The 16,067-nt window shown below is 48.9% G+C and overlaps 1 protein-coding gene across 1 annotated transcript; it reads left to right on the forward strand.

Moving 5' to 3' along the window:
- Window positions 1-3,164: 3,164 nt before the first annotated feature.
- Window positions 3,165-13,943, forward strand: NR2F1 (nuclear receptor subfamily 2 group F member 1; the record flags this gene model as incomplete). Its single annotated transcript, XM_081321675.1, has 3 exons — window positions 3,165-3,597; window positions 6,319-6,846; window positions 12,665-13,943. The coding sequence occupies 3 exons, from the start codon at window positions 3,165-3,167 to the stop codon at window positions 12,943-12,945; spliced, it is 1,242 nt and encodes a 413-aa protein (XP_081177801.1). The 3' UTR covers window positions 12,946-13,943.
- Window positions 13,944-16,067: the final 2,124 nt, after the last annotated feature.

Here is a 16,067-nt window from a genome sequence, read left to right on the forward strand (position 1 = left end):
TTTCCTCTCTCTCTTACTTGAACTTTCCTTTGCAACATTGGTCCTCAGGTAGAAAAAAATATTTATGGAGGGGAAAAATGGGTGCAAGGAGAATTTAACTTAAAATACCAACCTAATATACATTAAGCAGTAAAAAAAAAATAAAAAAAAACCGGGAGAGATGAGATCTCCAAATGAAATGAGATGCTGCTTTCTGATCATGGAAATTCATCTTGGCATGAGCAACAGCAAAGAAACAGAACAAAACAAAACGGAGGGGGGGGGAATAGTTAAAACGAGGCAAAGAAGGCAGAGTGGTGGAAGAGAAAAAGAGGAGAAACGTGTCAGATAGTAACATATGGAACCATACATGTATTTTTAAATACTTACTTCCCTTATGGATTCTCCTTAGCCATCTACTTCCAGCCATTAAACAATGGAATCCAATCCAAGCCCTGCAATTCCTAAACAGAGTGTTTAGGGAGGAAAGGAAGGGAAACCAAAGAGACACAGAGAAAACTGATTTAAAAAAAAACTTTTTAGATTGAACCAAAATAATTTCCTTTTAATTCCTCTTTTCTGCCTACCCCACTGCATCTCTTTCCCTCCCCCCTTCTTCCTTTCTTTTCTCGTGCGTGTGCGTCTGTGTGTGACCATAGACGACCCATACTAATCAGGTCTCAAAGTAAATAGCCGAGCAGGGCGATCTCAGTGTAAATTGTGCTTGTCAGAAGAATCCCCCTCCTTCTTCCTCCCTCCCTCCCCCTCGCCCCTCCCTATCTTAGGCAGTAGGTAGCAAAGAATAAAGGCGGGGGGGGGAAGCGAGAAAGCGAGAGGGAAAGAGACAAGAGAGAGGGGAGACGCAGCCAATGGAGTGAAAGAGGCTTGGCTAACCTTAGCCTCCCATTTTCTCTCCCCCCCCCCAATTCAGGGCTCTGACCAGTCAGTCGCCTTTGATTATCAGTTGCCAGCAGCCCCTCTCTTGGCTCCTTGACATGAGCTCCATATAAGGCAGCGATCTCCATAGAAACGTGTCAGTTTCAATAGTCGTGTCAAAGTTCACTATATACAGACATTCGCGCAGATCTCCCTTTCGGAAACATTGCTCTGCTAGTCTTCCCGTTGAAACGCATTCATTTTTTGGTTCTCTCTCTCTCTCTCTTCTCTCTCTCTCTCTCTCTCCACCTCTCTCTCTCTCTCTCTCTCTCTCTCTCTCTCTCTCGTTTCTTGCATATTCTATTAGTTGATGTTTCTCCCCCCCCTTATCTGCTTCTTCCTTCTCTCTTTTTCCACCCTTCTTTTCTTTGAGCTTTTGGCTTCCTTCTCCACGAGAGTAGAGAGAGAGGAAACTTAAAAGGAAAGGAGAGAGAGAGAGAGAGAGAGAGAAAGGAAAGACAAGACTACAAAGAAAAGAAAAGAAAAGAGCAAAGGGGACGCCTTTTAACATCTTCATATCGTTCGGTTTTAAACTTTTTTTTTTTACTCTTTGGGGGAGGGCTTTAGTCTTGGCTGCTGAAGGTTTTTGTGCCTGTGTGCTTTTTTCCCCCCCTCCGATTATTTTCCCGAAGAAAAAGAAAAGAAGAGAAGGAAGGAAAGAAGGAAGGAAGGAAGGAAGGAAGGCAGGCATAGAGGAAAGGAACGAAGGAAAAGAGAGAGGGGAGAAAAGAGGAGCGGTTTCCTTCGGCGATCTCCAGTGGTTCTTTGCACCAGCCACGGCAGAAGAAAGAAGGCGAGAAGCGCGAGCGAGGAAAGCGCCAGGAGAAGAGGCTTTATTTATTCGACCTACTTTGGATTGCTCGCTCGCTCGCTCGCTCTCCTTTGGCTTTTTCCCTCCCCTCCGCGCGCGTGTAATATTCGCTTCTCTCTCCATGTTCGCTTTTGGCGTTGGCACTTGGCTGGGGATCCTCCGTCTGCCGGGAGAAAGCGAAGCTGCTGCCTTCGCCTTGGTAGATTTTCTCCGAAATTAAAGCCGGGAAGAGAGAGAGAAGGAGAGACCCGGTCGAAGAAAGAGCGGCGGCGAGAGAGAGAGAGAGAGAGAGAAAGAGAAAGAGAGAGAGAGAGAGAGACGGAGCCCCAAAGTGTCTCCTCAACTCGGCGCTCGCCTCCGCGCCTCGCTTCTGGCCGGCGTCCCCGGAGCTTCCCAACCCGCCTCTCCTGAATGGCTGACTCCGCGGCGCTGCCTTGGACCTGGCCCCCGGACACCCGCGCGCCCTGAGCGGCAGCTGCGCCTCGGCCGCTTCCTCGCCGGCCTCCCTCCATTCCCAGACTCGGCGGCGGGGACGAGCGCGATCCAGCGGCGACACCCCCGGTCGGGCCCCGGTGGCGGAGGAGGCAGTGGCGGCGGCGGAGGCGGCCGCAGCACCGGCAGCCTTCCTAGCAGCGGCGGCGACAGAGACAGAGGCGGCGGCGGAGGAGGAGGAGGAGGCTGCGGCGGCGGCGGCGGCTGCAGAGGCAGCTTCCTGGCGGTCTTCTTCCTCTCGGCTTCCTGCCTCTCCGCCCGCGGTGCGAGCTCGGACGTTACGGGGCTGGCCGGCCCGGACTGGGTCGAGCGAGTCGATCACCTCCTCTTCCTCCTTTCCCTCCTCCTCCTCCTCCTCCTCCCGCTCCCGCTCCCGCTCCCTCTCCTCTCCAGGGTGACCCTCCTGAATGTCTTTCCCGACAGCCCGCTTCACCCCGCTTGGTTTTGCAACTTGAAAAAGGACGCCTTGCTTGGGGGAGGGAAGGAGGCAAAGGCTCCGGCCGGGCGGCGCAGAAACGCTTCCTGAGCCGTGCCGGAGACCGCCGAGAAAGGCTTGAAAGCTCGCCGGAATCCCATCGCCCTCTCCCGGGGAATCACCCCGAATCCGAGGCGGGGAGAGGGAAAACGCGGGAGCGGGGAAGGCGAGGCGGAGGGGAGGAAGGCAGGAAGGAGGGCAGGCGGGGGGCAGGGCAGGGGAGAGAAGCGGAAAGCAACCAGCCGAGAGAGCAGGAGGCGGCGGCGGCCGTAGGAGCGGCGGCGGCGGTGGCAGCAGCCAAGCGGGAGGAGTCCTGATCCCTCGTTTCTGCTTTCCCCCCCCCAGCCCGGGAAGCCTCCTTCTCCCCCACCCCATCCCTCCCCCCCAGCCCGGACCCCCTCCTCTCCCGGCCTTTTCCCCGGCGGACCCCCACCCCCACCCCCTTTTTTTTTTCCTCCGCGGGCCCGAGATATGGCAATGGTAGTTAGCAGCTGGCGAGATGCGCAAGAGGACGTGGCCGGGGGCGGCCCCACCGGAGCAGCTCAGCCGGGCCGGGATCCGCAGCAAGGGGCCTCGGCGGCCCCCCACACGCCGCAAACGCCGAGCCAGCCAGGCGCCCCGTCCACGCCGGGCGACAAGGGCCAGCAGCAGCAAGGCTCCGGCCAGAGTCAGCAGCAGCAGCAGCAGCACATCGAGTGCGTGGTCTGCGGCGACAAATCCAGCGGGAAGCACTACGGGCAGTTCACCTGCGAGGGCTGCAAAAGTTTCTTCAAGCGGAGCGTCCGCAGGAACTTAACGTACACTTGCCGGGCCAACCGGAACTGTCCCATCGACCAGCACCACCGCAACCAGTGCCAATACTGCCGCCTGAAGAAGTGCCTCAAAGTGGGCATGAGGAGGGAAGGTGAATATGATTTCCTCCCTATTCTACTCCCCCATGGGGTGTGCGTTGACAGCGGGTCCTGGAGAGGGTGGGGGAGATGTGCTGCCCCCCCCCCGTCCTCTTCACCCTCCCCCCCCCATATCGCAGTTTCCCCACTCCACCCGCAGATTATTATTACGGTTGTTATTATTATTATTAATAATGTCAGCAGCCAAGACAACCGCCAACTGAGTCAACGAGTCCTATCGCTCTCCGTCTCTCTCTCTTCCCCACTCCTGCCTTTTTTTTTAAAGTAATTTGGAACTGAGGAAGGAGGAAAGGGACAAATGAGTAGCCCTTTCTTTCCATGCTGGCTTGCTTCCCCAGCCTCTTTTTTTCACTCTTTTTTAAACCCCTATTAAAATGGGAAGGGTGGTGGTGGGGGGAGGATCCTAACTTCAGATGAGTCAAAAACTTCCTCACCTCCCCAAAGAAATGTATGGCAAGGCTGGCTATGCGTGCGTCTGTCTCTGTGTGTGAATTGTGCTGCTTGTGTTGCTTCTCTCTGCTGCCTTCCTCACCTGCTAGCTACTCCTCGTTTTCCCACATCTGGCCTTTGCCCAGATTCATTTTTCCTCTCACGCTTTGGAAGGAAAGTTTGTGAATGTGCTCTGCTTTTTTTTTTACTTTTACCATTTCCCCACCCCCATTCCTCAGTGTGCTCTTCATTTCATTTCCCTATGAAATCTCATTGTCTCTTAAATACAGTACTACTTACCGCCCCCCCCAAGTCAATGATTGCTGTTGCTGCTGCTGCTGTTGTTATTGTCGTTGTTGTTACCATAAGGCATAGCTTATTTCTGGATTGTGCTGGTCAATGTTTGAAAACAAACACAAATACTTCCAATGTTGTAATAGCAAGATTCTTTTCCCACCCCAAAGACAGAAGCTCTTTATTTATAATATATTTCCATCTTACTTTTTATTTGTCCTTTACCCAGATTGACTGCAGTATATGCTCTTTCCCATGCTCTGATTAAAAATGTCCTAAGTGTCAAATAGATTAAAAAAAATTCATTTTCTGCAATGAAAATTTGAAAAATGTTAAATGTTGTGCCATAGAGAAAAAGATTTTTTTTTAAAAAAAAAAAACTGTCTACTGATGACTTCATTTGTAGCTTCAGCCAGCTTTTGTCAGGAAAGACATCTTGAAGAAACAAAACTAGAAATTAATCAATACAGAAATATATGAAGGAGATAAATCCCTCACTATCTTTGAACTGTGTTTGAAATGCACAGCTGCAGCTTTGGAAATCTAAACTATAGTAACTATAGTAAATCGAGGTGAGGTTCTGACACTAGACAGAAATATCTTGATTGAAAATGATTAAAATATGTAATGGTATGAAACAGAAAATATTTATTTGGAGAGGTTAAAATGTTCACCACAGGCCCTCCCTTCACCTTGTCACCATTATTTATAAGCCTCAGGTTAGAATTTTTTGGCCTCAGATGAGTAAATCACACACTTACGCCCATACACACACACACACAAAGTTTGTTCAGCTTTAAATAAATCCAAACATGCTTACATTTGGGATAGTGAATGAATCCATGGCATTTGAGTAGTGTGTGCAGGCATGTGGTGTGTGTACCTACGTATGTACGTATGTATGTATGTATAGTGCATGCATATTTGTCTTCACTGGTCAAAGCAGTAGCAAGTTGGTGCTTTCTGGAACCACACAGTTAAAGACTTGGTGCTATCCTTCTTTCCTTGCTGCTCATGTTTGGCTTCTGTAAGTTCACATTTTATTTTAATTCATCTCTTTTACCATAACAGCACACACACACACACACACACACACACGCACCATCCTTTTAAATACAGAATGATCCATTTAAATTGGGTAGGAGCTTGCCCTGTGTGTCTGTGTGTGTGTCTGTGTGTGTGTCTGTCTGTGTGTGTCTGTCTCTGTGTGTGTGTGTTTAGTTGGACTGGGACTTGATTGTTTAGGCAAGAGTAGCTTGCAAGGCTAAGGAGAGCTCTCCCTGACCCCCACACTGCCCCCCCTTCCCAGTTTGGTAGCCTTATTGTGCGATTCCAGACTGGCAAATAAAGGGGAGGCTTGGTTGGATAGTATTTTGCAATTGCAACAACTTTGAGCACTGACTGGGCTCCAGAGGACTCAGAATGTCTCACTGGTTCTCTGGAAAGACAAAGCGGGAACATTTTGCAGGTGGGACCTGATTTATTTATTTTTTAAGCATTGGCAGAAGCAGTTTTAAAAAGCTTGTGCTTTTATCTGTATCACATTCTTCTTCTTCTTCTTCTTATCATCCTCATCCTCACCATCACCACCACCACTACCTTCTTGCAGGGAGAAAGGCAACCTCCCTCGCAGGGAGCATCTGGGCGTCCCCATTTGCACAACAATGCAAGGTTGCAGGAGGGGAGGGAGGCTTACATTGTGTCTGTGTCTGCCGTATTACCCATACACATACCTTCGGATTTGTGTCTGTCTGTGTGTGTGTGTGTGTTTTTGTTTGCGTGTGTTAGAGGGAGCGCGCTTGTGTGTGTGTGTGTGTGTGTGCGCGCGCGCGCGCGCGCGCGCTTTGCTTGGGCTGCTGCTGCTGCTGCGGCTGCTGCTGCTGCTTCTCCTGGCGCGGGGCGACGGCTGTCTGGGGAGGGCTGGGGTTTTTGCCCAGGCTGCCGGATGCACATTTCCTCTCCTTTTCTCTCTCTCTCCCTCTTTTCGTCAGCGGTTCAGCGAGGAAGGATGCCTCCGAGCCAGCCGAACCCGGGCCAGTACGCGCTGACCAACGGCGACCCGCTGAACGGCCACTGCTACCTGTCGGGCTACATCTCGCTGCTGCTGCGAGCCGAGCCTTACCCGACGTCGCGCTACGGCAGCCAGTGCATGCAGCCCAACAACATCATGGGCATCGAGAACATCTGCGAGCTGGCGGCGCGGCTGCTCTTCAGCGCCGTCGAGTGGGCCCGCAACATCCCTTTCTTCCCGGACCTGCAGATCACCGACCAGGTGGCCCTGCTGCGCCTCACCTGGAGCGAGCTCTTCGTGCTCAACGCCGCCCAGTGCTCCATGCCGCTGCACGTGGCCCCGCTCCTGGCCGCTGCCGGCCTCCACGCCTCGCCCATGTCTGCCGACCGCGTGGTGGCCTTCATGGACCACATCCGCATCTTCCAGGAGCAGGTGGAGAAGCTCAAGGCCCTGCACGTCGATTCCGCCGAATACAGCTGCCTCAAAGCCATCGTCCTCTTCACCTCAGGTCAGTGGGCCGGGCCGGGCTGGGCTAGAAGGCTGGAGGAGGAGGAGGAGGAGCTGGAGGCGAAGCAGCCTCGCAGGCCCTTTCCCCGGAGACTTGGGCCAAAGGAAGAGGTAGCTCCCGGGGCCCCGGGAGAGGCAAAGCTCGCTCAGGGCCTGGCTTGCAGGCCTCGCGAGTTGGTGGACCTGGGCCAGGACAGCTTCCGACTTGTAGGCCTGCGGTGAAATTGGCCAAGCGGAGGCTTAAGGGATGCGCTGTTGGCTGCCTTGGCCGGAGTTTGGCTTCCGAGCAGGGGGAGTTAAATTAAGTTAAATTAAGTTAAATTAAAATGTGCGAGCAAGAGAGTGAGCAAGAGAAAGAAGGGAGGAGGAGGAGGAGGAGGAGGAGGAGGAGGAGGAGGAGGAGGAGGAGGAGGAAGAGGTTTAAAACCTTGGCTAAGGTTTTTCACCAGAGCTTGTTGAACAGGAAGGCAGAGATACAAATAAATCCTCCACATTCCTTCTTTATTGCTGTGTGATTCTCCCTCCCCCTTTACTAGAAAGTATTCATAATTCCAATTGCTGAGATCAGAGGAGCAGGTAAAAATTGACCTGAAGGCCAAAAGAACCTCCCCACTCCTTTCCTGCTTAAAAAGGAGACACACACACACACACACACACACAGAGAGAGAGAGAGAGAGAGAGAGAGAGAGAGAGAGAGAGAGAGAGAGAGAGAGAGAGAGAGAGAGAGAGAGAGAGAGAGAGGTTTGCCCCAAGATTTTCAGAGATATTTTCTTGGCCTTTTCTCAAAGTTCCAGCCCCATTTATTATTCTCTTTCTCCCATCTCCAAACATTTCTGTAGTTCTGTAGTTTTTCTTCTCCAAGCTCTGGTTTGGAGATAAAAATACATTAAAACACATAAGGCAACTCTATACAAATACTAACAGATTGGTTGCAACACCCCCCACCCCCACACAATTAAATTAGAAACAGGGATGGATATAAAGTGCTGGTCCATAATTTTGTTTATGATAGATGGCTCAAATTAACTTTGCAAAAGAGGATATTAACCTCACCTTTGAAGTGCTCTGGTCGAAGTCTATAAAAATTCAGGCATCTTTTTTATTATGGAAAACCTGGCTGAGCCACCACTATAAACAAAATCAAAGATTTATGAATAAATCTACAAGATGGCCTTTGAGTCTTACTGGAAAAGTATGGCTGTCTGTGACTTAAATTTGCACTCTGCACAGGACAATCACATGCACATCTGCTCAAAAATAAATGCTACTGAATGCAACAGAATTTACTCCCAAGTAGGACTGTCTGGGATTGAAAGGTTATGGAAATGGTTGTGCTGTTTAAAAAAAAAATCTTTTTCGTGTGCTTGAGTACTATTAAATTTCCCCTTAAACCTGAAGTCAAGCAATAGACAAAGATTTCATTGGCCCCGCTTGCTGAATTTCTGATTTAGAGAAAGAATCTATTAATATTTCTAGCCTCACGTGCCTGAGAAATAGTATTTACATTGTAGTCAAACGACTCTTAAATTTGTGCAAAACCTTAATGTAGCAAACATAGTATTAATATCGATTTGAACACTGGATAATTTATTTAGATGGGGACTCATTGGTATGCGCAATGCTCAGAGAGGTGGACTGTGACTGCCCCCCCTTGTTCCTCTGGCTGCAAATGCAGGGCTGGGAGTGAGGACTCCTTTCTTTGCAGAGGATCAAGTGCAGATCTTAAAACAAATGGGGAGATTTACGAAGCAGCCTTAGAGCTGCATTTATCTTTGGCCTGTTTTTCTGGCGGAAACATGTTTTTCACAACTGACTAAAAGGGACCCGGCTGGCATTTTTCAGGGGGATTTCAACTGCAGCCTTAAATACTTTTTCCTAGCCATTTCTTCCTTTGGAGACTGGGGGAACTGGACAAAGGGCAGAAATATTCAGATGAGTTTTAAAACGGAACCTTTTTCAGCCAGAATGTAAAGAAAGGTGGTTGCTTAAAGGGACTTCACTGAAATGACCCCACAGAATAAAAGGCCTGACACCCCCCCTCTTCATTTTCTCAAATCCTCAAGGCCCAACCTTACCAGGCTGATTTAATAAAGCAGATATTATTGCTATATTTGGGGGGAGTTCACAGCAATGTTAATTGTTCATAATTATTCATTCAATAACAATTGGTAGACTGGAATAGCATTTTCCAGCATAACCCCTTTGATGGTTCTTTCCCACCCACCCCCACATTCCCCCACTTCAACTACCTCCTCCTTTTCAGTTTTCATATACACTCATTTCCACTTGGGCTAATCTTGTTTTGATTGCTGGCCAGAAGGTAATTGATGGCAAATCTTTCATCAAGCCATCCAACTTTTTAAGCAAACTTTGATGGATGGAGAAAACATTTTTAGCCACCTGGTCCCAGAGGCTTAACTCAGCAATCTGATCCTAAATGTAAAATAAGTCTTGCTTCAAAATCATTGGTGTTTTTAGATGAGAGATCAGTGTTTAAGCCTGCTTGGAGATTAGTGTGTTTCTTATATTTTTTTTATTTATTTGATCAGCATCATTTGGACTTCAGAATATTTTTGTTCACCCACAAGAAGTTTGGAGACTATCCTCATGTTAAGCAGCACCTTAAAAGTAATCCCAACATGTTTACTTTTCACACCAATATGCTAATTTTTAATTAACATGGGAATGCACATTCCTCTCTACAACTTAGAATCATAGGAGTAATATTACCCACAGAAATATCAGAGCAGGTCAGTTGTATAAATCTATCTCCCATACAGTAACAATGTTGATTTCTCATTCTCTCATTTGCAAACAGTATATATTTTTGTTTTGTTTTGTTTAGCACTTAACACTCACTCCCAGGTGCATTAGGTAAAATATTCTCCACCTAATAACAAAAGTTGAATGACATGTGCTAGTCATGTGTAGTAGAGGTATAGTAATTTTTATTTATTTATATAGTTTCTCTGCCATTGATTGGAAAGGAAAATACCAACAAATAATGACTGCAGGGAAAATTATAACCTCTTCAAAAAGTGAGAGAAACACAGTTTTTATGTCCACCACCTTCTGCCTTCATAGTCCCTCTCCTCTCATTTCTCATTTCTTTTCTGAAAAGAAGTAAGCTAAAAAAGACGAACATGCATCACTTTCCTTCTTTGGTCTATTTCATCTCAACTCAATCAGCTAATCGATCAGATAGCACAGATTGTTTAATTAATTTTCAGATTGTCTGGTTGGAAAGCATCTCCTCGATCCAGACATGTTTGCTGGGGAGGAGAGAATTATCTTGAGCGCGAGGAGTGCCAAGTAAATTCAAAGTCCACCCCACTTGCGCTAGGTAGGAGTAAAGCTTGAAGAAGAAAAAATAACAGAAGAAGATATGTTTTATTAAGCATCTGTTGGATATATTAAGGGGGGGGGAGGAGGCTTTGCCGATGCTCTTTTCTCACAATCCCAGTGGTGGCCTCAAGCTGGAGAAAGCAGAAGCAGAAATAAATATTTCACCAATCCAGAGAATAGGGCAGGGAGCCTCCAAAGAGATATGCTGAGGCAACCAGACTCTTTCATCCTGCCTTATTTAGAACTTGCCTGAAACTAAAGACCGTGGTGGAAAAGGGCAACGTGGCAAACGGGGGGGGGGGGGGCGAGAGAGCGGGAGTAGAAGCAAAAGGGTGTAGAGGAGAAAGATCTCTTCGTCACAGCTAAAGAAGATAGTGACTCTTCACTATAATGGACCACAAATAAGGGCAGGTCTCTGTTGCATGACGTCTGTGCATTGCAATCTCCCTCCCTCCTCTCTCTCTCTCTCTCTCTCTTTCTCTCTCACACACACACACACACACTCTCACACACACACATTCTCGCTCTCTTTTTTCCCCTCCCTGCGCCTCCTCCCCCCCCCCCGATTTTAGATGTTGCAAATGATCACTGCATTTAAGGCAAAAGCATGGATTAGCACAACAGTCGGGCGTGCGTAATTGTACATCTAAGCGGTCCTTAGTCTGTAGCTGGGGTCATGAAGGTCTGTTCCTCAGAAGCGTTTGAATTATAGCTTGGTTTATTTCTATTTTCGCTTGAGGCCAGAAGCGTGGGCACGAAGGTGCCTGGCAATCTTTTGAGAGCCCCGGCCGGAAAACGGGAGATCCCTTGTCACAAAACTAATAGGCTGATACCAGCTAAAACAACAGCTCAAAAGGGATTGTGCAAATAATTTTTTCATTGCCTTTTTCTAGGTGTTACGTTTTCAAGGTCTGCGTAGGCGACCCTCCCCCAGATTAATACATTCATACGTACATATACGCCCACTCTCACACACCATTCCCCCCCCCACATACACACACACACACACGCACGCACATCCATCTCAAAAGCTGCTTTGATCTCCGCTAAACCGCCGCGCTAGTTGACGGCTGCCTTGTGATCACGATGTTTTGAAATATTTATTATTGATAGAAGAAAACAAGTTGCGAATCTGAACAAGGCAGGCGACAGCGGCTCCCCGCTTTCCCGCCCGAAGCACCCGCCGCTTATGCGCAGGTGGCTTCCCCCCACCCCCGCTTCTTTTTCTTGGACTTTTATTTTTTTCTTCTCCCCATACCACCTCCCCGAAAGCTGCTTAATTAATAATAATAATAATAATAATAATAATAATAATAATAATAATAATAATAATAATAATAATAATAATAATAATAATAATGGAGGCGGCCGGAAAGCTATTAGGAAGGATGGGTTGATACCCCGGCCCTGGTTTTTTTTTAACCCTAGGAGAAAGGAGTGAAGCAGGCAGATGCGGAATGTATACATAGGAAGGGAGGGTCTCTTATGCCATTTTCTGGTTCCGGGAAATGCGTGTCCTCCCCTTCCGAAAGAGAACTGGAGCTAGGCACTTTCCCGACTCTCTGGAGGAGGCCTTCTTCCTCGGGTATAGCTGCAGCCTCCCAGCTCAGGCCAGGCAGGCGGCGCAGCTTTGTGAGCGCGAGCGGGAGCAGCTGCAGACGCCTTCTTAGCGCGGGCGGGCGGGCGGCTGGGGGGGGGGCAGAGAGGCGGGGAGCTGAGCCATTTTCCCGGCAATGATTATCCGGCTTCTAGAGGATGCCACCAAATTTCAATTACTCCGATCGTCCAGATCCGGAGACAAAGCGAGCGCGCTGCTCTAGCTCGCCTTCTCTTTCAAACCCCCCCCCCACTACACACACACACACACACACACACACACACATCACCACCACCTTCCCCTCCCGGAAATGGAGGCGGCGGCCTTTCGTGCGAGCGGCTCCAATCTTAGCCTGCTTCGGCTCTCTCGCCTGCACGCGCAGCCCTGGCCCCATCGAGCCCCCCCCCCTGGGAGTTTTTCCCTAGAGTGGAGGGGGCGCCGGAGGAGGGGGGGGGAAGGCGTCCTTCGGAGACTGTCCACGAAGTATCCTTCTGGCGGCGTCTCTCGCTCGCCCCCTCGCTCTCCGCGGGGAGGGCAAGCACGCGTGTCCACCGGCTAACAATAGGATGCAACTCAGGGAAGGAAGCGAGGCCTGGGCGCTTCCTGGCGTCTGCAGCCGCGGTGCTGCCGGGCCGAGAAGGGTAGCTCCGGTGCCCCCTGCCCACGGTCCTTTTTTTTTGAGAGAGATGCCAGTCAGATGCAGAAGGAAGCCCGCGCAAGGCCGCGGGGAGGGGCTGCCTGGGGTCTCCGGTCGGGAGGGAGGGGGCGACCTGCCGGCTGGCCGCGGTGGCCCACCCCTCGCTAACCCTCTTGCCCTGCTCTCTCTCTCTCTCTCTCTCTCCCTCTCGCTCGCGCTGCTTCTCTGCTGGCCGGACAGATGCCTGTGGCCTGTCGGACGCGGCGCACATCGAGAGCCTGCAGGAGAAGTCGCAGTGCGCCCTGGAGGAATACGTGCGCAGCCAGTACCCCAACCAGCCCAGCCGCTTCGGCAAGCTGCTCCTCCGGCTGCCTTCCCTGCGTACCGTCTCCTCGTCGGTCATCGAGCAGCTCTTCTTCGTCCGCTTGGTAGGTAAAACCCCCATCGAGACGCTCATCCGAGACATGCTGCTCTCCGGCAGCAGCTTCAACTGGCCTTACATGTCCATCCAGTGTTCCTAAAGCAGCCCCTGGCCTCCCCCGCTTAGCGCACCCGCCACAGGCCTTGCGGCTGAGCGGCTAGAGGGGGGGTCCCGAGGAGAGAGAGAGCAAAGAAAGGGACCCACAAACGCCCCACTTCCCCAAGGCCGGGCGCCTGGAAACCTCGTCTTGAAGGAAAGACTGGCGGAGGAGGCTGGCAACTCCGGCCCCCGGTGGCGGTGGCCAAAAGGGGCAGCTCGCCTGTCTGGAACCAAGGGAGACACGACACCGACACCCGAGGTGGGAGACTTTAAAACGAATAAACAAAAATAGCAAAGACCCAAGGGATTGTCTCATTATACTGCCCGCCCGCCCCGCCCCACCCCCTCCGGGAAAGAAGGAGGAAGAGGATTTAGATGGATTTTCCTGGCTTGATCACGGACCTGAAGTGGTGATCAACTGTACAGCAAACACAGTTTTAAGAAACGAAACTGAAGCCGAACTGACTGAGGGGGAGGGGGAACGGGAGGGGGATCCACAGGTAAACACTGACCACGAACATTGTTCTTCATTTTGTAAAATATTAGTCTTTATTTTCACTTTTTTTGTAAAATTTAAAACATCGTTATGCGCATAAAGGAGGAAAAAAAACCAACACAAGAAACAAAAAATTAGGGAGGGGGAAATAACGTTTTCCAAATAATTATTAAAAAAAAAAGCAAGGAATTGTTCTGTGTGTATGTATCTATATCTGTTTTGTATTTTTTTCTGGTTCTAAACCAGGCTTCCTGTGATTCTATACTAATAATTTTTGATATAACCCTTTGCTTCTTATAATGAGTGCGATATATGTTGTCGAAGCTGTTCTTCAAGAATTAAAAATTGAAGTGAGAATTTAAACAAAAATAAAAGAATTTAGCAAAAAAAAGAACAAAAGGCCAGAACGCCCTGAAGGACCGGAAGTCCCATTGCCCTCCCAACATCTGTGCTCCTTGGAGTTCCCCTCCCCACTTGGGTTGTCTGTGGAGTTGGGGGCGTCCTTTCCCTCCCCGCAGCAGCCCTTGGTTTGCAGCTTCCAGCAGAGTTTCAAGGGGCGGGAATGGAGGTAACAGGTTGAACCTGGTTTCTGGTAAGGCGCCTCTGTCTCTAGGCATTCCCAAGCTAATTTGTTTGAGGTTGCAGGGTTTCTGACTAAAGCTGACGAAACAAGAGTTGGAGAATCCCTTTAATACGGTAGCTTTAATCCGGAATACCAATGGAATGCTCTATGTGACGGGCTGGGGGTGAGGGTGGAGACTGCCTGTGGAGTGTATAAGACACCAGTATCTTTGTAGAGGTTAAACAATTTTTTTATGGGTCCTAAACTCCCCCCACAATATATACACCACAAGACCAGCTAATGTGGCTTCGGGTTTCTGGGTTCTTTAGAGAAGGATTTCCCAGTGATCTGGTCTTCAGAGGGTGGCATAAGAGAAACGGAGATGCAAATGTCTGGTGCTCTGTTCAGAGCCAAGGACAGGCCTGTGTGCCCTTCCGGGGAGGGGGAGGGGAGGACATTGAGGAGTCTCCTTGAGGCTTCTTCATTTGAACACAGGGGAAGGAAAGCTCCATCTCCCGCCCAGCTTCTTTCTCCCACTCCCTCCCCCCCCCCTTTCAAGTGCATCAGCAGTTCTCAGTGCGGAACCCCTTTTGAAGAGGACAACTTTCCCAGGCCTTGGACCTGGTCTCTGCCAATCCCGGTAACAGCTTTCAGGGCATTAATGTTTTATAGGATCTGAGATGGAGCTGTAAGAACCTATACTGCCAAGGGAGCTCTTTCTTAACCTATTAATAAAGCCCAGATCTTTAAAAATAACATTCCTGTGAGTCTCCCCCCCCCACATCCTCTCTCTCAGCTTCTCTTCCTAGTCCTCTAAACTAGGAAGGATTCATGATAAGGCAGGATTTTCAGCTAGAGAAATTGATGGCGAGTTTTTCCCCCTATTAATTTGCTGCCTGCATTCCTGCGCCTTTTTGTCTTTATTAACAAGCTTTTCCAGTGTAACTCACTTGACTTCCTTCCTTCCTTCCTTCCTTCCTTCCTTCCTTCCTTCCTTCCTTCCTTCCTTCCTTCCTCAGTATTCCAGTGCAAGAGATCTTAGGACACTGAGCCAATGAGTCCGAATTTCTAAATCACCTCTGTCAGCCCCTAGTCTGTAAGACTAGTCCTTGTCAAGAAAATGTTCGGGTACCTTGGCTTTCCTTTGTTTCAATACTGCCTAAAACTGAACTGGTCGTGTCCCTCTAATTTTGCAGAGTGGGACCAGAGAAACCTGCCTTTAGAATCAGACACTTTAATATATTCTGTATTAGTCTTTGATTGACCTTCACTATCTAGCCCTCGGTAGCATTAAGGTCCTTGAGAAATCCCAAAGCATTCTCAGAATTACAAGATGGATTCCAATTCATAAAACCAGGCTATAATTTCTCGGATCATTTTTTTTCTTTTTGCCCACCCTAACTCACTTTTGATTGTGAAGATCCATAATATGAAGAAATGTTCTAAAACTGGAAGGAAGCAAAAAGTCTAGATAAGGTATTTTACAGGAATGAGGCTATCCCAACCAGGGTTTCTTTTTATTTCCAGATCTCTTGTGTAAATACTTGGAATGTGGCCTTCCCAGTTTGTTTTAATAAGGGAGGGAGAAACCAAACAATGCTTGTTGGAAAACTTTGGGCCAGTAGGTGCACAGAATCTCAGCTAAAAAGCTGCCTTAGAAAAAAAACCTTTTGCTTCTAGTCATACAGCATGATATCTTTGGCCATGCCAAAAAAAAGTGCGGGGGAAGAATGGTTTTAGAAATCAAAGCTATCTTCCAAGGTTATCTAAATGCTGTGGGAAATATGGGTTGGAATCTAGCAGTAACACTGAACAAAATAAATAAATCCCCAAAATCCTGCCCGCTGTGGAAGTGGGTATGGTTGCCAAATAAACCTTGATTTGCTCTCGAAGCCAGGATGCCACTTAGGCTTGAGTTCTATGGCCTTGGGTTCATCTTTGCTGCAGTTACAGACCCTCTGCCAATTTTAATTGATTTTGGCAAATGTTTTCGTAAGGCTTGGCCTCTAACTGCGCTTCGGTTTCAATCTAGCCCTTTCTAGACAACCGAACTTTGGGGTGTTCG

This window comes from Vipera berus (genome assembly GCF_964194415.1).
Source record: "Vipera berus genome assembly, chromosome: 2".
NCBI lineage: Eukaryota > Metazoa > Chordata > Lepidosauria > Squamata > Viperidae > Vipera > Vipera berus.